At 56.7% G+C, this 25987-nt stretch overlaps 1 protein-coding gene across 1 annotated transcript; it reads left to right on the top strand.

Annotated features, from left to right (window-relative positions):
• Positions 1-307: 307 nt before the first annotated feature.
• Positions 308-25617, top strand: FOXA3 (forkhead box A3). The gene is made up of 2 exons (XM_044989290.1): positions 308-837; positions 23528-25617. The coding sequence occupies exons 1-2, from the start codon at positions 766-768 to the stop codon at positions 24695-24697; spliced, it is 1242 nt and encodes a 413-aa protein (XP_044845225.1). The 5' UTR covers positions 308-765; the 3' UTR covers positions 24698-25617.
• The last annotated feature ends 370 nt before the right edge of the window (positions 25618-25987 follow it).

Here is a 25987-nt window from a genome sequence, read left to right as displayed (position 1 = left end):
TCTATCTATCCTGTCCCGCTCCTGGCTTGCCCCAGCGCTGGCTGTCAGGTTACCCCCCCAGGCTCAGTCCTGGAGGCCCCGTGTCCCTGCCGGCGTGTGGACGGTGTTCGGCTCTTGTCTCGGCCTGGTATTTCGGTCTGTTCTGGCCCCTGCCTCCCAGCGCTGTGTCCCTCCGCTGCCACCAGGGGGCAGAACCGACCCGGCTCCCACCGGGCTCTGGCCAGCAGCTAACTATTTAAATTGGGAGCCAGAGGCTGGGAGGTGGGATCAGAACTGGCCCTATAAAGCCCTTGTGCAGCGACCGGGACCCAGCTGGGAGCCCAGGGCAAGGGGAGAACGTGTCGCTGGCCGGGGATCCACGGGGGACAGTGCCACGCGAGGAGGGGGCTCCGGCCGGGAGACGTCACGGAGTGGATCCAGGGCCGTGGTGCCCAGAACCTGGCACAATATTGACCGTCCCTTCGCCATGGACAGCTGCTGAGTGTGGGCTTCCTTCTGGGCCCCGACGCCATCCCAGACCCGAGGCCCCCCCCTCGACGCCCAGCTGCGTCTCTTCCCACCTTGGAAGCCAGGCAAACTCCATCCTCTGTGCTCCAGGTCGGGGCTGGCGTGTCCCGCTCCCGCCTTTCGGGGCCGGCTCTGAGAAGGGAGGCAGCGAGTGAACGTGGAAAGCGGGGCAGGGCAGGGCAGCGCCCGGCTGGCCGAAGTTGGATTGGGTTTACCGGAGACCAGCTGAGAGTCGGTTCCTTTCGCCCGGGGCTTGGAATGCTGGGATCCGTCAAAATGGAATCGCACGACATCGCCGAGTGGAACGCGTATTACAGCGAACCCACGGAGGTACGTCAAACGGGGCACGTTTGAACCCAGTTCTGGCTGTCAGGTGGGAGGACGTGGCTTTCTAATATTTGGGAGGAGGGGGAGGAAATTGACATTACGAAAAAAAAAATTTTCTACCTGGAATGAGAAGGACGGGGGTGGAAAAATCATATTGGTTTCCAGTGACCCCCTTACAGTGATTTGTTCTGGGGACGGGAAGCCCCCTCAGGAAGTGCAGGTTGCATCTGGAGTTGCTGCGATGCAGCTGGTTCTGGGGTGCGTGCGGCATAGCAAAGAACACCCCAGGACGTTTCTGCAGCTCAGGGCTTTCCGGTCCCCTTTCCGGCGAAGTGTTGCAGTTATCACACAGCAAGTTGTTGGGGCCTGTTCTGCCCGCTGGCGGCTTCAGATATTAAACTCCCCGGGGCCATGGGGGTGTGAAACGTGCCGAGGGGATCCCCTGGGATAAAGGGCAGGGTGCTCCTGAGCTCGGATTCGGGGGGGAGCACAGGGATCTGGGGGAAGGGGTGTATGTGTGTACCTGGTGGGGATCCCCTTCTTCACAGGAGCGACACCTCCCGCCCATGCAGTCCCCTGGCACAAGCAGCGCAGTGGGTTTTGCCGTTCCGGGAAATCCTCTTTCAGAACAGGGAGGAGAATGCAAAGCTGAGCGGGAAAGGAGGCGGCACAGCTGAGGGGCAGCGGGTAGGGCTGAATGCAGGCGGAAGGGGCAGGAAGGGAGGGCAGCTTCCTCCACCTCATCTCATGGCCCTTTCAGGCCCCCTCCAGCCCTGGCAGGGCACACGTGCCCAGTCCCTCAAACCCCCAGACTGGCTGAGAAACCCTGAGATTTTACAAAGCAGCCAGCACCACCTTTTCGCCACCTGGTCTGGGCACCTTTTCCTCCCCAGCCAGGATATGGATTCGATTCCCATGTGATCACAGGACTCCAGGAGCCGGGGCTGCCCATAAAGCACCCAGATAGTGTGACGCCCACCAGAACCGGGCCGCTGTCGAGCCCCACTGCTCTAAAGGGCCCGATTCTGCTCCCTGCTGGGAGCCCCGAGCAATGCCTGGCAGAGCGGGGCTGACCCCCGGGGAAGGACAGCAGAATTGGGCCCGGCAGCATGGGGCAGGATTGGGACCGAATCACTAGGCGTTGTCCCCCTGCACCTGATCCAAAGCCCCTGGCGGCCAACGGGCCGGATCCTCCTCTTGGGCGAGTTTTATTCCGCACACTTCCTGATCCACCCCGGGTGTGAGCGGGAGGAGAGGTGCCCCAGTGACGGCTCCACATGAGCGTGCACGGACCCTGCTTGGAACCCGCTGGTGTAAACACGAGCGCCGGGGTCGAGGAGCCACACCGGATTGACACTGCCGGAGCGGAGCTCAGAACCGGGCGGCAGGGGGCTGTAAACAGGCTTTGGAACAAAGCAGAATAGTGCCCCCCCCCAACCCTGGCACACACAGTCCCCAGCCGGGACCTACGGGGTGACGGGGGGGTGGGGGGTGTACAGGGATAGATAGATAGATAGATAGATAGAGTCAATTGGAGTTTTGTAAATGGCAGAAGGCCCTTGGGTTTTAACACAGTAACAGCAATGAATCTAATAATCAATTAATCTCCATAATTAATAATGAACAGAGTTAATCTAATTCTCTACACAGCCAGCCTGGGCCCTTGTCCCGAGGGTCCCATTACCAGAGAGCCCTGCCCCACATGGAAACTGCAATCCACATGCATAGTGGTCATTGTTGCTATGGTCGGCCGGGGGCAGATGGCAGAACCGGTCTCTCCTAGTCCCTATCCCAGACTGCGCTGTGTAGCTTGGGTCCTGCGGGCTCCCCTCACCGTGGTATCTGGGCCCTCCCTGCACACACTTAGCACCGGGCTCCCGCTCCCACTCCACCACACAGGCCCGGTGCGGCCGATGGCACCTGCTAGCAGGCGCCTGCTCTGCCGAGCTCTCGGGGGTTCCCCCCGATTTACACGAGAGGCGCACGGCTCGCCGTGCTGGGCGCTGTGGTGACGGGTGTTGCACAAGGACAGCCAGGGGGCTGGATTGCGGGGGCTGGTAGCGATGGTTGCGTCTTGGGCTCCCAGCCAGTTCTGGGGGGTCACACGCAGACTGTTTTCCTGCCGTGCGTCCCATGACTCAGCTGCCCCCCCCCCGCCACCCCCGTGTGCAGAACCCGCCCCAGCCGGCCCAATCTGGGCTGCCGGGCACCCAGGGCAGTGGCTGGGGCCCACTCCCGTCAGGGCAGGGCTGGGGCCAGCCCCTTCCCGCGGTGACGCCACGCGGGAGGAGCCGGCTGTCCCCGGGGATCGGGGCCAGGTGCTCCCTTGGCAAACACGCCGGGTGGGAGGGCTCGGTGCAGCAGCGAGTGCAAACACAAAGCAGGTGTCGGGGGGAAGCTGCCACCCGGCAGTCACATCAGAGGCTGGAGCGAGAGGGAGCCCAGCCCACAGCCTGCCATGGAGAGAAAGGGCCAGATCCCTACCTGGTGTAAAGCAGGAGTGACTCCATTGGAGTCAGTGGGGCCAGATCCTAGCTGGTGTCAATCACTGGAATCTGTGGGGCCAGATCCCAAAGCAGGAGTCACTCCACAGAAGCTAATAGCTTCCTGCTGCTTTACATCAGCATAAATCACCCAAACGCTTTCCTTTCCGAGGCGGGCGTCCCCACCACTGGCTTCTTCTACTGCCTCTGCTACTGTCTTGCTGGGCAAGTCACTTCCCCTCTCTATGTCTCAGTTTACCCTCCTCTCCTAAACTGTGCCCTGATCTTTGGGGCAGAGACTGTTTCTCACTATATGTCTGGGCAGCGCCCAGCGCGATGGGGCCCTGATCTCGGTCACTGTGTGTCTGGGCAGCGCCCGGCGTGATGGGGCCCTGATCTCGGTCACTGTGTGTCTAGGCAGCTCCCGGCACGACAGGGCCCTGATCTCAGTCACTGTGTGATCACTGCGACTGAGATCAGGGCCCCATCGTGCTGGGCGCTGCCCAGACACACAGTGACCAAGAGAGGGGCCCTGTCGCATCAGGCGCTGCACAGAAACTGAATGAGAGACAGCCCCAACCTCGAAGAGCTGGCAGTCTAAACAACAAGATAAAATTATCTCTATTTTACAGATGGGGAAACTGAGGCAGAGAGGGGCAGGGATTTGTCCCTGGGGGGCTGTGACAGAGCTGGGGCTACAACTGAGTTCCGCTGGATCCTTACCCAGAACCCCGCCTTCCTCTCTAGCTAATGGCTACTTGTGTCTAGTAGTACAAAACATTTGAAATGTAATTGGCAGACAGAGCAGGGAGCTGAAAATCCTGCGGTGATTTTCTTTCCCTGGTTTCCCATCAGCTGCATTGAAAAATACAACACGTCTTCTTCATTCCCAGCAAGGAATTCAGGCCAGGGTGGGAGTCAGCCCATGGTAGGGGTCCAGAACATGACCCAGGCCTCACTTCTATAGATTCATAGACTCCAAAGCCAGAAGAGACCAGCGTGAGATCTTGTCTGGCCCCCTGGATCACACAGTCCATAGAATTTCTCCCAGACAATTCCTAGAGCAGAGCTTTTAGGCAAACGTCTCAGCTTGATTTAAACGTTGTCGGTGATGGAGAATCCTCCCACGGCCGTCAGGAAATGGCTAATTCCCCTCGCTGTGAAAAATCTCCACCTTATTTCCAGGTGGAATTGGTCTAGCTTCAGCCACTAGCCATTGCGTCTTGTTAGACCTGCTAGCTTGGGAGGGGGCCATGAAGTTCACCATACCTGTGAGCTGCGATTGGTTCCCTAAACCAGCTCTGTCAGCTCCCTGGTTGCCTACCGAGATTCCAAATGTGAATAGTCGCGCCTGGGCGTGTTTGCACCCGGCGCGGTGCCGCTTTCCATTTCTGCCGACCTGCTGCCAGGCTCAAAGGCTCCCAGGCGAGGGATCGGGTGAAGAGGTGCTGTCAACACTTTTAGCCAAACTGGTGGCTGTGAGTTCCCCTTCCCCGCTCTAGTGCTTAGCACGTCTGCCCTAAAAAACGATTCAAGATCTGTAATGGAATAATTACGAGCTGCGCCGTGAAATGAAACTGCATAGCGGGGCAAATTATTTATTAATTATTATTAAGTAAGCAGTAGCCATTTCCATGGGCTTAGAGCTCAACCTGTGGAACTCCTTGCTAGAGGATGTTGTGACGGCCAAGACCATAACAGGGTTCAAAAAAGAACGAGATCAGTTCATGGAGGATAAGTCCATCAATGGCTATTAGCCAGAATGGGCAGGGATGGTGTCCCTAGCCTCTGTTTGCCAGAAGCTGGGAATGGGTGACAAGATGGATCACTGATGATTGCCTGTTCTGTTCATGCCCTCTGGGGCACCTGGCATTGGCCATGGTCAGAAGACAAGATACTGGGCTAGATGGACCTTTGGTCTGACCCAGTATGGCCGTTCTTATGTTCTTATGTCACTGGACTCAAAATGAGGGTATTTCCTTAGTGCAGTTTGGTTTTTTCTACTCTGTACTCCAGTCCTGGAACAGAGGTGGTGACAAACAGCGCACCAGCAAGCCCCCTTTTCAGAACCAGCATCGGAACCTGGTTCCCCATAACCAGCCGTGCCCCAAGAATTGCCTCCACTTGTCCCAGTTAAGACAGAGCCTCGCTGTTTGCAACAGCACCTCCCGGGAACGAACCAGCACAAACAGCATAACAAGGAGGCAGCATCTCTGCAAAGACCAGGCACTGCAGAAAAAGAACTCGTGGGGCCGGGTGTAACAGCGCCATCTAGTGACGTCTGCTGTAACATTATCACAGGCGCACTGTGGATCCCGCTCCAACAGCCGGGTGCCCCCAGGGGCGAAGGGGGCAGTGCCTGTTGCAGAGCGTTTGCGTGAGACGCGCCTCACACGCGTTTGACTTGTTGGATTCTTGCCCTGCGGACGAGCACAAATTGTTTCCGTTCCGTGGATAGAGTTGGGGGGGCGGATTCTCCTCTCCGGCTGGAGTAATTTCACCCAAGCCCGTGGAGTTTCCATGCCCTACAACTGGTGTCCAGAGGAGAGTCAGGCTCCTCTTTTGGGGGTGGGGTGTTACACGGAAGAATTTCCCAGGTGGCAGCTTGCAACTGACCAGTAATGACCCTCGAGGGGGCGGCTTTTGGAGCAGTTGATGGTCTGGTCTTTGATTTTCTGGTGGTTAGAATATAAAGAATGGGGGGGCGGGGGCAGGACTCCCTGCTCTAGGACGCGGTGAGTGGTCTGGTGATTAAAGCAGTAGGACTGGGAGGCAGGACTCCTGGGTTCTATTGCTGGCTGGGAAAGTGGAGGGTGGTGACAGCAGGGACAAGCAGGGTTCTGGCCTTGGCTCTTGCAGCGTGACCTGGGGCGAGTCGCTTGCTCCTCTCTCTGTAAACTGGGCAGTTGTGAGATGACCGCATGCTGAGGTGCTTTGAGATCCTCAAGGGGCAGGAACTCCTGTATTTGCTTTGGATCCGCCTGTGCAGGCCTGATCGCCTACAGCTTTGTGTCCGTCACACCGTGCTTAATTTGTGAGTTACGCCTTCTATATAACGGTGTCCCCACCTGAATGAAGGGAACTGGGTTTCTAGCATCTAAACCCAACTGTGCAGGCTGGGGGGAGGCCGTTTTCTGTTGTATTTATTGCTAAACCCTTTCAGATTTAAGAATGGAAACTAGCAGCTGAAACATCTGGGATCCATAGCTGGGGCCAACCTGCAGAGCTGCATTGGCACCAATGGGACCAGATCCCCAGCAGGGGTCAATGGGCTGTCGCTCCACTGGAGTCAATGGGCCAGATCCCAGCTGGGGTCAATGGGCCGTAGCTCCATTGAAGTCAATGGGCCAGATCCCAGCTGGGGTCAATGGGCCATAGCTCCATTGGAGTCAATGGGCCAGATCCCAGCTGGGGTCAATGGGCCATAGCTCCATTGGAGTCAATGGGCCAGATCCCTGCTGGTGTCAATGGGCTGTAACTGCACTGGAGTCAATGGGGCCAGATCCCAGCTGGTGTCAATGGGCAGTAGCTCCATTGGAGTCAATGGGCCAGATCCCAGCTGGTGTCAATCAGCCGTAGCGCCATTGTAGTCAATGAGACCAGATCCCAGCTGGGGTAAATGAGCTCACTGAAGCCAAAGAAGCAATACTGATTTACACCAGCGGATCTGACCCTGATGTGCAGGGAGGGGAATACCCTTTCCAGCAGGGCGGCATTTGTTCCTAGAAAAAGCTCTTTGGCTGAAGAGTCAAGTTGCAGAGCAAAAGGCAGCTCGGGGAGAGCCCAGGGAGGGGCGCGTCAGGTCCTCAGAATCACAAGATTGGCTTAGTGAGGGAGGTTTCAAACCCAATCGCTCCCAGGGCTCCTTTTGTTTCCCATAGGGCTTCGGAGCCCTTGGGAGTCACCTTTACAAGCGTTTCTTAGAAACCAGCGTGGCCAGACTTCGACTTAAAACCCAAAGGAAAGCGGAGATTCTCGCTGATTCACTTGACTCCAGGAGCTGGGGCTTTAAGGAACACACCAGCTATCGCAAGGAGATCATGAGGGCTGGCACAGCTGTACGACAGCCCAGGGGACGAGAGAGATCTGGGACAGGGATCCCATCTCCCAAATGCATTAGGTATCAGCAGGCTTTGTAAGGTGGGGGTCACATCCACACACACTTTAAAGCAGGGTCATTCTCACACCCACATGGACACACACCCACACTTTGAAGCAGGGCCATTCACACACACACTCAAGCATACTTCACACCCAGCACTGCCAACTGCTCCACTTTTATTGTGCGTCTCAGACTAGCCTACGGTTTCCTCAAAGCTCCACCTCCAGGAGTCACGGGAACACAGTGGAAACGCAGCTGGCCTTTCTTTTATAACAAAGCGAGTTTCTCACCCTGTGGCTGTGGAGCAAAGCTTGGCACCTTGACCCATGGTCAGTGCTCAGAAACCGGAGGACCAAGAAAAGGAATCCAATGTGTGTGAAAAATCTCATGCTTTTTTGAGGCCGATTTCCTGATATTTGAACTACTTTGACTCTCAGCTCTTTGTGACAGCCCCCAGTGCAATGGAATTCTGGTCCATGAACTCCTGGGTTCTATTTGCGGTTGAGGGAGGGGAGTCATGTCTAGTGGTTAGAGCAGGGGGGCTGGGAGCCAGGACACCTGGGTTCTATCCCCGGCTCTGGGAGGGGAGTGGGGTCTATTGGTTAGACCAGAGAGGGGTACTCCAGGGTCCTATGCCTGGATTTATCACTGAGCTGCGCTGTGACTTTGGACAGCCCCTCTCTGTGCCTCAGTTTCCCCATCTGAAAAATGCTGGCTTCTTGCGGTCATGAAGGCTCAGAGGCCTGGAGGTGGCTGGAGCTCCCAGCCCGGAGCTGGTCCTGATGCCTCAGTGTCCTTCTCCCAGCTCTGACCGATCCGCTTTTTCTCCTACGGTCAGGAAGTCACCTTCCCCTCCACCGCCCCGCTCTCCCTCCGTCCCAGCACTGGGGCTGGACTGCAGGCTGGGCTTGAACAGCCGGTCCCTTCCCAGCCTGCGGCATCCGCCCCCTGTCCTGTGCTCCAGGCCCTGCACAGTGACCTGATTGTCCTCCATGCCCTGGGCTCTTCAGGAGCAAAGAGGCCGGGAAATGGCCGCGTCTGGAGCAGACGAGGAGCCTCAGCCATGAAGCAAAGGGGGAGACTCAGGATGGGACGTTCTGACACAGGGGATCTGGACTCCAAAGGAGCCTCTGTTACGGGGTGTTTCCTTCCCCAGGTCTGAGTGGGTGCCGGGGGGCAGGTTCTCTCCCTGCCCCGATGCAGAAAGGGGAAGGGGTCCCGGGAGTCAGTGCTGAGATAGCTGATGGGGCGGGGGCGGGAGGGTCCTGAGCTTCTTCCCAGCCCAGGGCGCTCTAGGGACTGAAGCCAAATCCTCACTCAGGCAAAATCCCCAGTGGCTCTTCTAAGAGCCTGGGGTTTGCCCTATGGACTGGAGGTTTATTGTCAGGTGCATGGAGGATTGAGATCAGGGCCCGGTCGCCGCCCAGACATACAGTGACCGAGATCAGGGCCCCGTCGGGCCGGGCGCTGCCCAGATACACAGTGACTGAGATCAGGGCCCCATCACGCCAGGCGCTGCCCAGACACACAGTGACCGAGATCAGGGCCCCGTCGGGCCGGGCGCTGCCCAGACACACAGTGACCAAGATCAGGGCCCCGTCGGGCTGGTCGCTGCCCAGACACACAGTGACCGAGATCGGGGCCCCGTCGGGCCGGGCGCTGCCCAGACACACAGTGACCGAGATCAGGGCCCCGTTGGGCCAGTCGCTGCCCAGACTCACAGAGACTGAGATCGGGGCCTCGTCGCACCAGATGCTGCCAGGGGCGGCTCTAGAAAATAGGCTGCCCCAAGCAGCCGTGCGCAGCGCCGCCCCTTACCCGGTCCCGCGGCGGGTCCCCTCTTCCCGCGGCTCCGGTTGAGCTCCCGCAGGCATGCCTGCGGCAGGTCAACCGGAGCCCGGGACCAGCGGACCTGCCGCAGGCATGCCTGCGGGAGCTCAACCGGAGCCGCGAGAAGAGGGGACCCGCCGCAGTCATGCCTGCGGCAGGTCCGCTCCTCCCGGGCTCCGGTTGACCTGCCGCAGGCATGCCTGCGGGAGCTCAGCCGGAGCCGAATGCCGCCCCCCAGGGAAAGGGCCGCCCCACGCGCCTGCTTGGCGCGCTGGGGTCTAGAGCCGGCCCTGGATGCTGCTCAGACACACAGTGACCAAGATCAGGGCCCTGTCGGGCCGGGCGCTGCCCAGACACACAGTGACCGAGATTGGGGCCCCGTCGCGCCGGGCGCTGCCCAGACACACAGTGACCGAGATCGGGGCCCCGTCGGGCCGGGCGCTGCCCAGACACACAGCGACCGAGACTGGGGCCCCGTTGCGCCGGGCGCTGCCCAGACACACAGTGACCGAGATCAGGGCCCTGTCTGGCCGGGCGCTGCCCAGACACACAGTGACCGAGATCAGGGCCCCGTCGGGCCAGGCGCTGCCCAGACACACAGTGACCGAGATCGGGGCCCCGTCGGGCCGGGCGCTGCCCAGACACACAGTGACCGAGATCAGGGCCCCGTCGGGCCGGGCGCTGCCCAGACACACAGTGACCGAGATCGGGGCCCTGTTGCGCCAGGCGCTGCCCAGACACACAGTGACCGAGATCGGGGCCCCGTCGCGCCAGGCGCTGCCCAGACACACAGTGACCGAGATCGGGGCCCCGTCGGGCCAGGCGCTGCTCAGACACAGCCCCTGCTTTAAAGACCCCACAGTCTAAGCAGACAAAGGAAGACGTTTTGCTTCCCATTAACACATGGTGAAACCATGGCCCCAGAGAGATTAAATGTCTTGTCCAAGGTCACACAGAGACTTTGTAGCAGAGCTGTGAACTGAGGGCTGGTCTCCCGAGTCCCAAGCCAGGCCCACACTCCCCCCCAGCACCGTCCTTCCTCCTCCTCCATCGCTCCTTTAGAAGAGACGCAGGGTTTGACCCAGTGGGCAAGGCCCCAGGATTGGGCCCTCAGCCACGCAGTCACTAGGGGCTGTATTTGGCCAGCAAGCCCAGCACTGCTTTGAGTGGGAATTTGGCACTGCCCTGGTATCTGAGAGGCGGCCGCAGGGGTGAAAATTAACTGGAGCGGTTTTTTTGCGGGGAGCGGCGGGAAGAAGCAGGAGACTCCTAACAGGTGCTGAACAGAGGGTTTGACTCCAGACTGGGGACTCAATCCAGTGTTGCCACCTCTCCGGAGCCTTGGGAATTGTTGGCCTGTTTCTTAGAGCTCCAGCACCTGGAGTCCCGTGAATATGGGAGAATCTCAGTTCTGTTTTTAAAATCAATTCCACCTCTAGCCCTGGTGGGCGCGTACAACAGGGGGTTCCTGGAAGGCCCCAAATCCAGATGCCTGGCAAATAGCCCCCCCCCCCCCCAGACGTATGAAGTTTTGGGGGGAAAACACCAAATCTCATGATTTTTAAGCCAGTCTCGGGATTTTTCCGGCACTGGGGTTGGGCACGTGAGGTCTATGTCTGAGGGTATCTGGGTAACTGCATGGCAGGGGCACAGCTTTGTAATAAGCCCAGTGCCCAGCTGGGGGCGCTCTCCCCAGCGTCACAAGTTCCCATCCTACCTCTGCATTGTGAGTGTGGCTTGTGGGGGGTGGCCTGCCCAGCAGGAGGTTAAAGATTCCCCTGCCATTTAGGGGAGGGGCAGGGGCAGGCCCTGGGGTCCTGGCTGGCCTCCCCCCAGCTTGCGATAGAGCTGATGCCAATGTCCAAGGCTGCGGAGCTGCTGCCGAGGGGAGAATGGCTCTGGTGTTTGCCTTACACAATCGCTGTGTCTGCAGCCGTTTGGAAAGGCTTTGGGGCCGCCCGGGCCGGGAGAGACACCACGGTCCTCTGCTGTGGCAACTGCTCCAGGCCTGGCCACACGGCTCCGCCCTGCCACGAACACGCGTGCTTTGTGCGTCGCGCCACGTGGGCGGCACTCACCCGGCACGGCTGGGGCATGTAACCACACGCACCAACACAGGAGACACCGGCACAGTGGTGGGTTTGCTGTTAGGCAAGGAGCAGCAGTGCCTGGTAAAAATAACAATAAGAATGTGTAAGAAGATTAGAGATTATCTGTCCATCTGCATACACCATCTATCTAACCTATCCATCCCCATACACCCCATCTATCATCTATCCATCCATCCATCCCCATACACCCACCTATCTACCTATCCCCATATCTCTATGTATCCATCTATCCCCATATAACCCCCGCTCTCTCTATCTCTATCCATCCCCATACACCCCATCTATCTATCTTTCCATCCATCCCCATACACCCCCCACTCTCTCTCTATCCATCCCCATACACCCATCTATCTAATCTATCTATCCATCCATCCCCATACACCTCATCTATCCATCCATCCATCCCCATACACCCACCTATCTATCCATCCCCATACACCCCATCTATCATCTATCCATCCATCCATCCCCATACACCCCTCTATATCTATCCCCACATCTCTATGTATCCATCCATCCCCATACACCCCCCACTCTCTCTATCTCTATCCATCCCCATACACCCCATCTATCTATCTATCTATCTATCCATCCCCATACACCCCCCTATATCTATCCCCATATCTCTATGTATCCATCCATCCTCATACACCCCCCACTCTCTTTCTCTCTCTATCCATCCCCATACACCCCATCTATCATCTATCCATCCATCCATCCATCCCCATACACCCACCTATCTACCTATCCCCATATCTCTATGTATCCATCTATCCCCATACACCCCCCGCTCTCTCTCTCTGTCTATCCCCATACCCCATCTATCTAATCTATCCATCCCCATACACCCCATCTATCTAGCCATCCATCCATCCCCATACACCCACCTATCTATCTATCCATCTATCCCCATACACACCCCCACTCTCTCTCTATCTCTCTATCCATCCCCATACAGCCTGTCTGTCCATCCATCCCCATACACCCCCTCTAGCTATCTATCCCCATACACCCCCTATCTAATCTATCTCTCTCTCTCCCCATACACCCTCTATCTAATCTATCTATCTATCCCCATACACCTCATCTATATAATCTATCTATCTAATTAGTAGAACAGAATCTGGAGTCACTAGATGAAAATGTTTCTTCCTGGCCTTTCCCCTGACATACAAATACCACCCAGGCGTTGTCCGTGGCCAGAAAGGCTCCCTGCTCCGCCATGCGGCCCCTCGCCCGCTCGCTGGCTGCAGACGGCAGGATCTCCCTGCTGAATGACATGGGGCTGACGCAAGGCTGGGGAGATAAGCCCCAAGAGCAATCAGGCAGCAGGGAAATAGGAAGCAGAAGGGGAGGTGGGGGGTGTCAGCATTTACACTGGAGATCCTGGCAGATAATAATGCCGCTGGCTCAGTGGGCCCTGACCTGGGGCTCTTCAGCGCTCCTCTCAGCCCTGCCACTCGCCCTGTGCCTCAGTTTCCCTTCTGTAGAACGGAGCCCGGCTAATTGCACTGGCCAGAGGGGGGTGGTGAGAGTGAGTCGGTTAATATTTGCGGAGCTCTCTGAGGGTGACTCAGCCTGGCTTAGCGCGCAAGCCTCACCCTCAGGAGACGGGTCTCCCAGCTCTGCTGCTATCTCCTTCGGTGACCTTGGGCCAGGCCCTGAATCTTGCTGGCCCTTAGCTCCCTCTGTTTCCAATACAGACACTGACCCTCCTTCGTCTGGTCAGACCATGAGCTCTTTGGGGCAGAGACTGTCTCTCACTGTGTGTCTGGGCAGCACCCGGCGCGACAGGGCCCTGATCTTGGTCACTGTGTGTCTGGGCAGCGACCGGCCCGACGGGGCCCTGATCTCAGTCACTGTGTGTCTGGGCAGCACCCGGCGCGACAGGGCCCTGATCTTGGTCACTGTGTGTCTGGGCAGCGACCGGCCCGACGGGGCCCCGATCTCGGTCACTGTGTGTCTGGGCAGCGCCCGGCGTGATGGGGCCCTGATCTCGGTCATTGTGTGTCTGTGCAGCACCTGGCGCGACGGGGCCCTGATCTTGGTCACTGTGTGTCTGGGCAGCGCCCGGCCCGACGGGGCCCCGATCTCGGTCACCGTGTGTCTGGGCAGCGCCTGGCCTGACAGAGCCCTGATCTCGCTCGCTGTGTGTCTGTTCAGCGCCCGGCACGACGGGGCCCCAATCTCAGTCACTGTGTGCAGGGCCGGCTTTAGGAAGTGCGGGGCCCAATTCGAACAGTTTCGACGGGGCCCCAGCAGGGATGACTAAAAAAAAAAAACACGTAAAAAAACACGTGGGGCTTGTACTCACCGGGCGGCGCTCCTAGTCTTCGGCGGCGGGTCCTTCACTCGTTCCGGGTCTTCGGCGGCACTGAAGGACCCGCCGCCGAAGTGCCGCCGAAGACCCGGAGCGCCACCGGGTGAGTAAAAATTAACAAGGAGCCTCTAGCCAGGGAAGGGATTCTCAGCCACTTGCCCCTGCCCCCGGCGGCCCTGCCACTGGGCACGGGGCCCTCTTAGGCGCGGGGCCTGATTTGGGGGAATTGGTGGAATTGGCCTAAAGCCGGCTCTGACTGTGTGTCTGGGCAGCACCTGGCCCGACAGGGCCCTGATCTCGCTCGCTGTGTGTCTGGGCAGCGACGGGGCCCTGATGTACAGACCCCACATACAGGCCCCAGTTGTCGCTGGATTGAACCCAGTTGCCTGCGTTGGACTGCAGCGTCTCTCCCCGCAAGGCAGCCAGGCTGCATCCCGAGATGGCGGGAGAGGGAGAACCCAGCAGGTCCTTGGAGAGTCTGTCCCCTGGGTCAACCCCGTCCCGGCAGAGGCGCGTAACCCAGGAATTGGAGTAGCGGTAAGAATAACGAGCAGGTGCGCGTGGGACATGCCGCGTCTGGCAGGAGCCACGGAGGCCCAGCTGTGAAATCTCTGCTCTGTGGCACCGGGCCGGTGCATGGCGCTGTCCCATGCAGTTCAATGTGCAGGGCCAGATTCTGATCTCGGCGACATTGGGGTAAATGCAGTTGGACTAGTGTAACTGAGGAAGAGATCTGCAGTGCCAGACCCAGAGAGTTTTCCATCTAAATGCCCCAGTCCTGCAATCGGATCCCCTGAGTCCTTCAATGATTATTATGTGTATTACATTGGCCCCATATGAGATCAGGGCCCCGTCACGCCAGGCGCCGCCCAGACACACAGTGACCGAGATCAGGGCCCCGTCACGCCGGGTGCTGCCCAGATACACGGTGACCAAGATCAGGGCCCCGTCATGCCGGGTGCTGCCCAGACACACAGTGACCGAGATCGGGGCCCCGTCGGGCCGGGCGCTGCCCAGACACACAGTGACCGAGATCGGGGCCCCATCGCACCAGGCGCTGGCCAGACACACAGTGACCAAGATCAGGGCCCTCTCGTGCTGGGTGCTGCCAAGACACACAGTGAGATATAATCCCGATTTCAAAGAACCTACAGGCCAAAGAGACAAGGATGGGGAAGGAAACTTATGCCCAGTGCCTTGAATACCAGTCTTCTGAGCGCCAGCCCAGTGCCCATTCCACTGGGCCTGATTCCTCTCCATATACAGGGAACTAATATTAAGCACCTACCAGGGAGCCAAGCCGTTTTCTGCACCTGATCTGGATCTGAGTTTGCAGAAGTGTAAATGGGGGCCAGGTCAGTTAATGGCAGTGCCATTGCTCCAGACCCCAACCAGCGTCCCTGAGACCGAGCTCGGCTCCTGTGTGGTTCGGGTTTTTATGTGATCACTGTATTACATGTCGCTTTTAGTTATTTATTTATCTTACTGACGGCCATGACGCTCAGAACCAGCTCCTGGGCGCAAGCAGACATCCTGCGGTTTAGGAGCAAGGCGGGGGACTCTGTCCCGGGAAGCCGGGGCTCTGAAAAAGCTTGGGGCATGGTGGAGGAGAATCAGCTGTCCCTGAGCTGCCAGTGTGATGCCGGGGCCACAAAGGTGAATACGATCCTGGGAGGCATCCGCGGGGGGATCTTGAATAGGAGCTGAGAGGTGATTTTACTCTGTGTTTGGCCCTGGTGCGACCGCGGCTGGGCTCCTGGGACCAGTTGTGGGGCTCGCAGGTCAAGCAGGATGTTGGTAAATTGCAGAGGGCTCAGAGAAGAGCCGTGAGAAGGAGCGAAGGGTTAGAAAACCTGCCTCGCAGCAAGAGACGCCTGGAGCTGTCTCTGGTTTAACAAAGAGGCGGTTAAGGGGGGACTTGACCCCCCCCCCCGTCTATAAGCACCTACAACTATTTCATAACAGGCTCTTCAGTCTAGCAGAGGAAGGTTGAACATGATCCAATGGCTGGAAGTTGAAGCCAGACAGATTCAGACTGGAAATAAGCGGTAAATGTTTAACAGTGCGTCATTAACCATTGCAAGGACTTCCCGAGGGGCACGGGGGATTCTCCGTCACTGGCAATTTTTAAATCAAGATGGGATGGGGGGGTTGTTTAAACAGATCTGCCCTAGGAATGATTTGGGGGCCGTTCTCCGGCCGGTGCTCTCCGGGAGGTCAGGCTAGATGGTCACAGGGGCCTGTCTGGTCTTGGGCTTTGTGAATCTGTGAAACCCGGGAGGACCCTGACTCGTTCCCACGCAGCGAGATGGGGATATTGATCTCCCCGGGCTAACGTTCTGGCTAAAGCCCCTCAAGCGGGAGCCGGTCACACCAGCGCCGGGGGCGCTCAGCTGAGGCAGTGACAGCGTGACATGGGTGCTCTCTCTGTCTCCCCCACACACCGGGAAGGAGGCAGTGGGCAAGGTCAGTTAGCCAGAGGCATCCCAAGGATTCCTGCCCGTGCGTCTGACATCGGACAGCAGGCAAGGGGCCAGATGGGCCTACGGTGTCCTCAAGGGTGCCTGGGTGTTATTGAGAGACAGGCCAGAACCAAAACATCAGCTCTGAGCCTCTCAGCTGTTGGTTCTGGCTCAGGGTCTGCACCGTAACACACGCAGACTCCTGCAGACGGCGCTGCCCTGCCCATCTGGAGTATCAGGATTACAGAGAGTGAGTAACATCCTCTGCATGGCCTCCAATGGAGCTACGGCCCATTGACACCAGCTGGGATCTGGCCATTGACTCCAATGGAGCTACGGCCCATTGACACCAGCTGGGATCTGTCCCGTTGACTTCAGTGGCGCTACGGCCGATTGACACCAGCTGGGATCTGGCCCCATTGACTCCAATGGACCTACGGCCCATTGACCCCAGCTGGGATCTGGCCCCATTGACTCCAATGGACCTACGGCCCATTGACCCCAGCTGGGATCTGGCCCCATTGACTCCAATGGAGCTACGGCCCATTGACACCAGCTGGGATCTGGCCCATTGACTCCAATGGGGCCATGGCCGACTGACACCAGCTGGGATCTGTCCCGTTGACTTCAGTGGCGCTACGGATGATTGACCCAGCTGGGATCTGTCCCACTCACTGATATTTCACTGAACATTTAATACAAGCAGCATACAGCGTCCGTCTCCCCATCAAAATTGCACAGTCGGGTCCGAAATTCACTCAGGGCAGGAGGCTGCATCCGCCAGGCGGCCCCGCGAGAGCCAGTCAGCGAGAGCCGCTGGACATGGCCCGGGATGCAGCTGATTGAGTTCAATCTAGGGCACCGCTTAACCTACCCTCTGACTGGCTAAAGAGCCGGGCGGGCGGCCCTTTCCTGCCAGCACAGGCCGAGCGAGCCCGCCTCAGGCCGGTTGACGCTGGCAGTCCTGGTGGCTGGGCTGCTCACTGGGTGATCACGGCCGGGGGAGCACACCCGGCTAACAGGCGGCACACCGGGAACAGAGGGGCCTGGAGCGTGTGTGTCACAGGCTGTGCTGTGTGCACACGCCTACGCACATTAGCACACACATGCACTCCCCCTCCCTGGAGGGGAGCTGGGAGTCACCAAGGAGAGGTACAATTGGCCAGATGCATTCTGGGGTATTTCCCCCACCACCACCATCCTGTGAAGCATCGGAGATCGGCCACAGCTGGAGACGGGACACTGGACAGGGTGGGCCAGTGCTCTGAGGTGGCCCGGGAAAATCCACTCTCTAGATGCAGGGCTGGTGGGTCTGCTCCACGTGTTCAGGGTCAAACTGATCGTCGGGTTCAGGGTTGGGGAGGAGTTTTCCCTGGGTTCTGCCCCAGCTCTGAGAGGGGAGTGGGTTCTAGTGGTTAGAGCGGGGTGGGGGGCTGGGAACCAGGACTCCTGGGCTCCATTCCAAGTTCTGGGGTGGGGGAATGGGGTTTAGTGATTAGAGCAGAGGGGATTGGGAGCCAGGACCCTTGGATTCTGTTCCCAGCTCTGGAAATGGAGTGGGGTCTAGTGGTTAGAGCAGGGGGAGCTGGGCACCAGGACTCCTGGATTCCATTCCCAGCTTGGGGGGGGAGTGTCCTAGCTCTGCAGCTCTGCAACAACAAGTCATTTCCCAATGCCATGCCTCAGTTTCCCCCTCTGCAGCACGGGGTGACAATATTGCTCCGACTGCTCCTGGGGAAGATCCATGCATGTCTGTGAGGAGCTTTGAGATCCTCCTGGGGGCCCCCAGAGCGGAGCCCATGCCGTAGGTTTATTTCTCTCTGTGGCCAGAGAGGGGCAGAGGCTGCTACGGAACTGGGGGTGCTTATCCCCACCTGCCCATGGGCTCGAAGGGGCTGCCTCAGCGAGGAGGGGCTCACTTTGCCCCCCGCTCTTCAGAGATGGTTACGAGCTGGGGAAAGCCATCTTCCCGCTGGGGTCAGATGTGGGGGTGGGGTCCCTCGGGCTGGGGGGGCCATGGAGCCTGTGCTGGGCTCAGATGGGGAGGGGGGTCCCTTGGGCTGGGGGGAGGCAATGGGGTAAGTCCAGGCCAGGTCTGGGGATGAATTTGTAGCCAAATGTTCATTGCAGCCCCCCAGCCAGACCCCTCCGCTTGCCCAGGAACTGAGGGGTGGGGAAGGACCTAGGCGAAGATGAACAGCAACGTAGGGATTTCCTGGGGGAGCTCAGGGATGGCCTTAGCTAGCAACTCACAACCGACTAGGCAGAGGGAATGGTAACTGGTATCAGGGTGGGGCAAAGAGACACCAACTGAGAGCAAGGCCCCATCGCGCCAGGCACTGTCCAGACACACAACAACCGAGATCAGGGCCCTGTCGCACCAGGCGCTGCCCAGACACAGTGTCCGAGATCAGGGCCCCGTCGTGCCGGGCGCTGCCCAAACACACAGTGACCGAGATCAGGGCCCCATCGCACCAGGCGCTGCCCAGATGCACAGTGACCGAGATCGGGGCCCCGTCGTGTAGAGTTGCCAACACTGTATTTAAAAATTAAGGGGCTGTTTTCTTAGCATTCCCACCCCACTTCTCCTCCCGATATTATTTGGGGTCCCAGCGCCCTACCAAGGTGGCTAGGGGCAAGTTTTGGCCTTTCTGCAGCTCGGTGTCTGTTTGCAAAGCCCGGTTGCAGCCTTTGCATAGAATTGGGGTGAAATTGAATAGTGCAAAGCGCAAGGTCAGGCACTGAAGGACTAACAACAAGAATTTGTGCTATAAGCTGGGGACATCCCAGTTGGAAACAACAGTGGAAGAGGAAGACCTGGGTGTAATCACAGGGTGACTATCAGCCGCTAACGTGTTCCAGCCATTGAAAAGGCTAACGCAGTTCTAGGACGCAGCAGGCGAGGGATTTCCAGCAGAGACAGGGAAGCGTTAGTACCTTATACGAGGCACCGGTGGGACTCATCGGGGATATTGCGTGCGGTGCTGGTCTCCCACGTTTAAGAAACATGAATTCAGACTGGGACAGGTGCAGAGAAAGGCTACTAGGATGAGCCGAGGAATGGAAAACCTGCCTTAAGAGAGGCTAAGGGGAGATAGGATTCCTCTCTATAAACACATCAGAGAGAGAAATACCAGGGAGAGGGAGGAGTTATTTAAGGTAAGCGCCAATGTTGACACAAGAACAAATGGATCCAAACTGGCCATCAACAAGTTTAGGCTTGAAATTAGGCGAAGGTTTCTAACCATCAGAGGAGTGAAGTTCTGGAACAGCCTCCCTTGGGGAGCAGTGGGAACAAAACACCTACCTGGCTTCACAACTGAGCTTGATACGTTTATGGAGGGGATGGGATGACGAAACTGCCTACAATGGCATGTAGCTGGTCTGTGACTGCTAGCAGGAAATTTCTCCAACAGCTGGTGAGGGGACACTGAGTTGCTACAGAGAATTCTTTCCCAGGTGTCTGGCTGGCAGGTCTTGCCCATATGCTCAGGATCTAACATTTCGCCATCTTTGGAGTCAGGAAGGAATTTTTCCCCTGGCTCAGGGGTGGGGGGGTTCGCCTTCCTCTGCAGCGCGGGGCCTGGGTCACTTGCAGGTTTAAATTAGAGCAAATGGTGAATGATTTGAGGACTTCAGTAACTCAGCCACAGCTTAGGGGTCTATTACGGGAGTGGGTGGGGGAGGTTCTGTGGCCTGCATTGATCAGACTAGATGATCATGATGGTCCCTTCTGGCCTTAAAGTCAATGAGTCTTTTAAAACCAAACCGGGCAAAACTCCTTTGAACACGGGTTCCAGGACTCAGCTAATGTCAAAAGCAACCGTATAGTAACAAAGCCATGTGCACTCACAAGCTGCCTACAGTAACGCAGCAGCATGCGTACCTACCTTAATTAATACACTAGCATGTGTCCTGGAGTCCAAAGGGAGATCCAGAAGGAGAAGTTATTGTGGAACATTATGAGGCAGTGTTGTTGGTTGCCATGTTCCACCCCAGAGGTGGCCACAGGAGCAAGAGATCTTGGCATGGAGATTGGTGCTGAGGCATCCTGCAGAGTGGAAGATGCTGTATTTCAATAGAAAAATGGGTTTTCCACTAATGGATATTTTGGTGTGATAAGTGTCTGAAAAACCAACATGCCCCAAAACTGACTTGGCTCAATTCAGATTCCTGCCTCATGGGAGCTGTAGTTCAGTTTCCTCCGGTCTCCAATTTCCTTTTAGGGGAAGTCTCCTCAGCTGGACTACATCTCCCATAGTCCACCACAGCTAGAGATTCCCAGGACACAGCCAGAAGGGTGGCCACGGTGCATCATGGGAGATGTAGTCTAATCAGAGAGCCTGGCCTATAGAGAAAAATAGGGAGTGTGAGGCATCTGAACTACAACTCCCATGAGGCACACAAGCCAAATGTCCAAATTGAATTTGCTGCTGAAAAACTGTGCTGCTTAATTTTTTTTTTTTTTGCCCTTAAAGTGAGCACGGGTTGAGCAGCTGTTTCCTGTAGAACATCCCCATCCATGTCTTGTCCTATTTGCCTCCAAGATTTACTCTTTCCTCCATGAGCATCTCTTTGCTCTAGAGGAGCAGCCCAGTTTTGGTCCCAGATCCCCATCTCCATCCCACTCCTGCTGCAGCCACTTATACCACTGCCAAGCGGGTTCACAGCATGAACTGCTCTGATCTGGTGGCTTTTCACGCCCACTTTGCACCGGTGCCAACGACAGTACAAGGTAACCTGGAGCAAGCCCTCATGGTTAAAGCACAGGACTGGGGTTTGTTGCGACGAATCTGCTTCCTTGGATGCTTCCTTGAATACTTCCTACTGCCCTCAGTTTCCCCATCTGTAAAATGGGACTAGTGACCCCCACCTCACGAGGAGAGCTAATTAGTGCCTGCCAAGTGCTGCTAGATAGCGCAGCAGGGCAGGAGGAAGCCTGGGAAGGCTGGAAGGGGGATAGGAGAGCCCGGTTCAGCTGGACACCAGAACCCTGTGAATTTTGGATGACAGTTTCAAGGCTGTAATAGAGTTTGGGGTGCACATTGGCGGGGCTTTGGGTTGGGCTGGGGGAAGGTTCAGGAATCCGGTTTGCCTCGGGGGGGAAGGCATGTTGGATTCTGCTATAACTGAAATTACAGGAATAAGCTAAAGTGCCATGAGCACCTTTATAGCAATGTAACTGTGTCCACATGAGAGGCTGCGCTGCTTTCACCTGCTCTGTTTCTAAATCAGGGCAGTCCTAAGGGTTCAAATGCAGGGCATAGATCACTCCTTCGTCCAAGCAGGCAGGTGCAGCTGCCTCAAACCTCAGTCCCTTCAGACCCCCACATTTCCAGAGCCCTTTTCTGAATTCCTGGCAATATGTCAGTGTCAAATAGTTATGGTTGAATATCTACCTATCACAGCTCACCCATCTATCTATCTATCTATCTATCTATCTATCTATCTAATCATTGCTATAAGGCACCTCTCGGCATGATACACAAGCTCTTTCACTCTCTCCTCATTACTAGAGCTTTGCCGTGCGAGGGAGAAGGGTGACAGGGCCCCTTTGCACGACCTTTGCAGAGCAGAGAGCCCTGCCCAGGGATCTTTGCTGGCTGCAGGGTGCCCTCTCCAAAGCCTCAGGGGCTGATTCCTGCCCTGCCAAATCAGCATCTGGCTGGAAATGAGCTATTTATTCCCCAGACAACACCTTGACTGAATCAGAGCTTTTCAACAGAGGATCTCAAAGCGTAACTGTATGAACAGAGGAGTCGGGGCAGGGAGGGGATTTTCCCTCCGTATCCGGCATTGGTGAGGCCAACACCAGATCCTGTGTCCAGCTCTGGGGGCTGCATTTTAAAAGGGATGTTGACAAATTGGTGAGGGCATGAGAAGAACCACAAAACAAATCAGGGCCTGGAGGAAAGGCCAGATGGTGAGAGATTGGCGGAGTTCAGTCTGTGTAGGTGATCAGAGAAAAGATTGAGAGGTGACTTGATCAGTGTCTAAGTATTTTCCGGGGGAGGAAACACCAGGCACTGAAATCTAGCGGAGAAAGGGCAGAACCAGCTGGAAATCAGGCCCAAGTGCATATGATTAACTGCCCAGGGAAGTGCTGGGTTCTTCAGTTCTTGGTGTCTCTCAGTCCAGTCTGGAGGCCTTTTTAGAAGACGCTTCATCCAGACATGGGTCGTTGGGCACAGTTCCAGGGTGACTGGGGGATCTAATGGTCCCTTCTAGACTGAAAGGCTCTGACTCTTTCCCGCGGCATTGAGTGGTCCCGGGATGCAGTCAGACCCACGAAAGACCCGGAAGAACGAAGCCAGGTAGCAAACCCATTCTGCCGTCGGCACAGCGGTCTACAGTGGCGCGTAGCCCACCAGGCAGCTTTTCATCACGGGATCGCAAAGCGCTTTGCAGAGCTGTGGCCGGCTTACAATCGGAACCCAGGAGTCCTGGCTCCCAGGCCTGTGCCTGGTGCCCTGATGAGCAGTGTTCACGGGTTTGGAGCCTGATCAAAACCCCCTTGAAATCGATGGCAGTTTTTCCATTGACTTCAACGGGCTTCCAACCAGGCCCCGATAGAGCCGTGGGCTGCATAACTTAGCAACGCTCAACAACACAGCCAGGAAACACAGTGTGAGTGAGCAAGGTGGCACCAAACGCATTGATTGGCAGCAGGGCAGCGCTCGTAAATGAGCCCTTTCTGTTAAAGCCTATCTAGTGTAAATAGCAGGCGCCATTGTTACACCTGGGACTTGGATCCCACTTTGAATGGCACTAAGCTGTTTATTTAATAAACTCTGCTTTAAAGGTGACCTGAGAAGGGGACAAAATACTGGGTTTGTAGCCTTCCTGTTTCTTCTTCGCAGGCATGAAGGAGAGCTGGCTGGATCGTTATTTAAAAGAAGCAGGTTTTGCTGCTCCTTTTTCACATCAAAAATGGCGGTCTTGGGAGCGGGGGCTGGATTCTGCTCTCAGCTCCACTGGTGTAAAACTGGAGTCACTCCTGATGTCAAGGGAGTAAAGCCTGGAGTCTGACTTAGCTCCACTGGTGTAAATCTGGAATGTCTCCACTGAATTAATAGAGTTAGAGCCAGATTTTGGTCTGAGTTCTACTGGTGTAAATCTGGATTCACTCCAGTTTACACAAGATCAGAATACAGTCCTCTATCTTACACACTCCTGAATTACTTTCCCTGCTAGAACCCATCCCCATCCTATCCCTTTGAGGCCAAATCCAGCTCTTGATTACACTGGGAGCCGAAGCCAGCCCTTGGTGTGTGAGATACTGCCCTGCCTCACGTAACTAACCCTCTCGACTAGATCACCCCTGGACTAGGCCGAAGCCCTCTGTGGTAGTTGCAAGGCTAACTCTGTCCCTTGGCTTCCCCTAGGTCTATCCATCCGTGAGCACCATGACCTCCAGCCTGGGGCCGATGAACACCATCAACTCCTACATGACGCTCAACTCGCTTAGTTCCCCCAGCTCCATTAACATGACCTACCCGAACAGCCCTTCCCTCACCGGGCTGACCAGCTCCACCAGCCCCATGGGCCTTCCCACTATGACGTCACCTGTCAGCCCGGTGCTGACGCCACTGGGGACCCAGGCACCCACCATCAACTCCCTCTCCCCCTACCCGAACGTGAGCCAGTCCCTGGCCCCCCTGGGGTACCCAGCCTCGGGCATCAACCGGCCCAAGGAAATCAACAAGTCGTACCGGCGCACGCTGACTCATGCCAAGCCCCCATATTCCTATATCTCCCTCATCACCATGGCCATCCAGCAAGCCCCCAGCAAGATGCTGACCCTCAACGAGATCTACCAGTGGATCATGGACCTCTTCCCGTATTATCGGGAGAACCAGCAGCGCTGGCAGAACTCCATCCGCCACTCGCTCTCCTTCAACGACTGCTTCGTCAAAGTGGCCCGCTCCCCGGACAAGCCTGGCAAAGGCTCCTACTGGGCCCTGCACCCCAACTCCGGCAACATGTTCGAGAACGGCTGCTACCTGCGGCGCCAGAAGCGCTTCAAGATCGAAGACAAGGCCAAGAAACCCAACGCCAAGCCGTCCGGCAACCAGGAGCAGGCTCCCAAACACCCTGAGAGGCTCCAGGAAGGCCAAAGCCCCAACACTGCTTCCGAAGGGGCCGAGTCAGGCCACTCAGATGCCTCCCATGGTTCTGAGGAGCAAAGGGGCCTGGTCCAGTTGGACTGCTCTGGTGTGCAGGGTTCATCCCCGGCCTCCGAGGCCTCCCCCATCTCTCAGCCCATGAATAGCCACTACTTCCCACCCTCCATCACCAATCTGGACCTCCCGAACGACCTCAAAATGGACCCTCAGTACAACTTCAATCACCCCTTCTCCATCACCAACCTGATGTCCTCTGAGCAGAGCCACAAGATCGACCTGAAGGCCTACGAGCAGGCCATGGCCTACAGCGGCTACGGCTCGCCCCCTGGGCCGGACGGCAAACACGCCTACGAGACGGCCACTTCGCTCAGCGAAACCGGCTCCTACTACCAGAGCCTGTACAGCCGCTCCCTGCTCAATGCCTCGTAATGGCCCCCCTCCAGAGAGCCAAGGCCGCTTGTGGAGATCGGGGGTGAGGGGCGGATGCCATTCCCCCACCCACCCAAGTGTAAGACGTTCCCTTCCATTGTCCACCAGGCACGACCTGGGGAAAGGAACGAGAGACCAGCTCCTGTGCCGGGCACTGTGTAGGCCCCTTGCCATCCTGTGACCAGGGGCTCCTTTTCTCGGTGTGGAAAATACTCTCCCGCTCCCCACCTCCACCCCCACCCTCCAAACCTTTCAAGGGAGCAGGGCAAAGTCTCTCCCCAAGGTAATGGCCAGGTGGGGTCAACACATTTCACATCTCCCCTTGTCCTGGCCACCTCCTGGGAGACCGTGCCAGCCAGTCACCAGACCAGCTGGGATCCTGCCCATTGGTTCTGTGCCATTAGCTACCAGAACGGTGCCGCTGAGCTCAGCTGCAATGGAGGGTCCTCCGCAGCCTTGTCTGTTTCAAACGTGTCCCAGAAGAGCTGTACATCCAGCCCCTGGCCTCGAACTCAGAACCTGGGAGCAGCCCTTGTAGTTCCCAAAGCATATGGAGTTCTCTGCCGAAATGTTACAGTTCCCAAGAGCTTCTCCAGGCGATCCCCAAGCCCTGTAGATCCACACATGGCAGGATTCCACTGTTACGTTCAAGGGGATCAGTTATGCCGCAGACAGATTGGGCCCCGTGAGTTGTGAAGCCTGGTGCCGGGGGAGGAATTGTTCTAGATTTTTGTTGTTGGTGTTGTTGTTTTTTTTTTGTAAATGGCTTTCTATTTAAATATTTGCTTTGGAAAATGGGGTTAATAGAGTCTGTTTTAATATATCATACTTTAGAGAGGGATTTGTTTGTGGATGGTTCATTTTAAGTGTGTCTTTTTTTTTTTTTTGGTATTCAAGATCATTAAAACAATAACACACTTCTTCGCTGCAAGATTTTATCTGTCTAAATAGGAGATTGCATCGGTATCATAATTACCTGAGGATAGTTGTGATGCCAATTTTTAAAAAGGGCTTCAGAGGTGATCCCGGACATTACAGGCCGGTAAGCCTGACTTCAGTACTGGGCAAACTGGTTGAAACTATAGTAAAGAATAAGATTGTCAGACAACATAATTTGTTGGGGAAGAATGAACATGGTTTTTGTAAAGGGAAATCATGCCTCACCAATCTACTAGAATTTTTTGACGGGGGGGGCAACGAAAATAATTAGGGGGCTGGGGCACTTGACTTATGAGGAGAGGCTGAGGGAACTGGGATTGTTTAGTCTGCAGAAGAGAAGAGTGAGGGGGG

The sequence above is a fragment of the Mauremys mutica genome, chromosome 15, assembly GCF_020497125.1.
Source record: "Mauremys mutica isolate MM-2020 ecotype Southern chromosome 15, ASM2049712v1, whole genome shotgun sequence".
NCBI classification, from domain to species: Eukaryota; Metazoa; Chordata; order Testudines; family Geoemydidae; genus Mauremys; species Mauremys mutica.
Note: the sequence above shows the minus strand (reverse complement) of the source record. Positions and strands in the feature narration are given on the sequence as shown.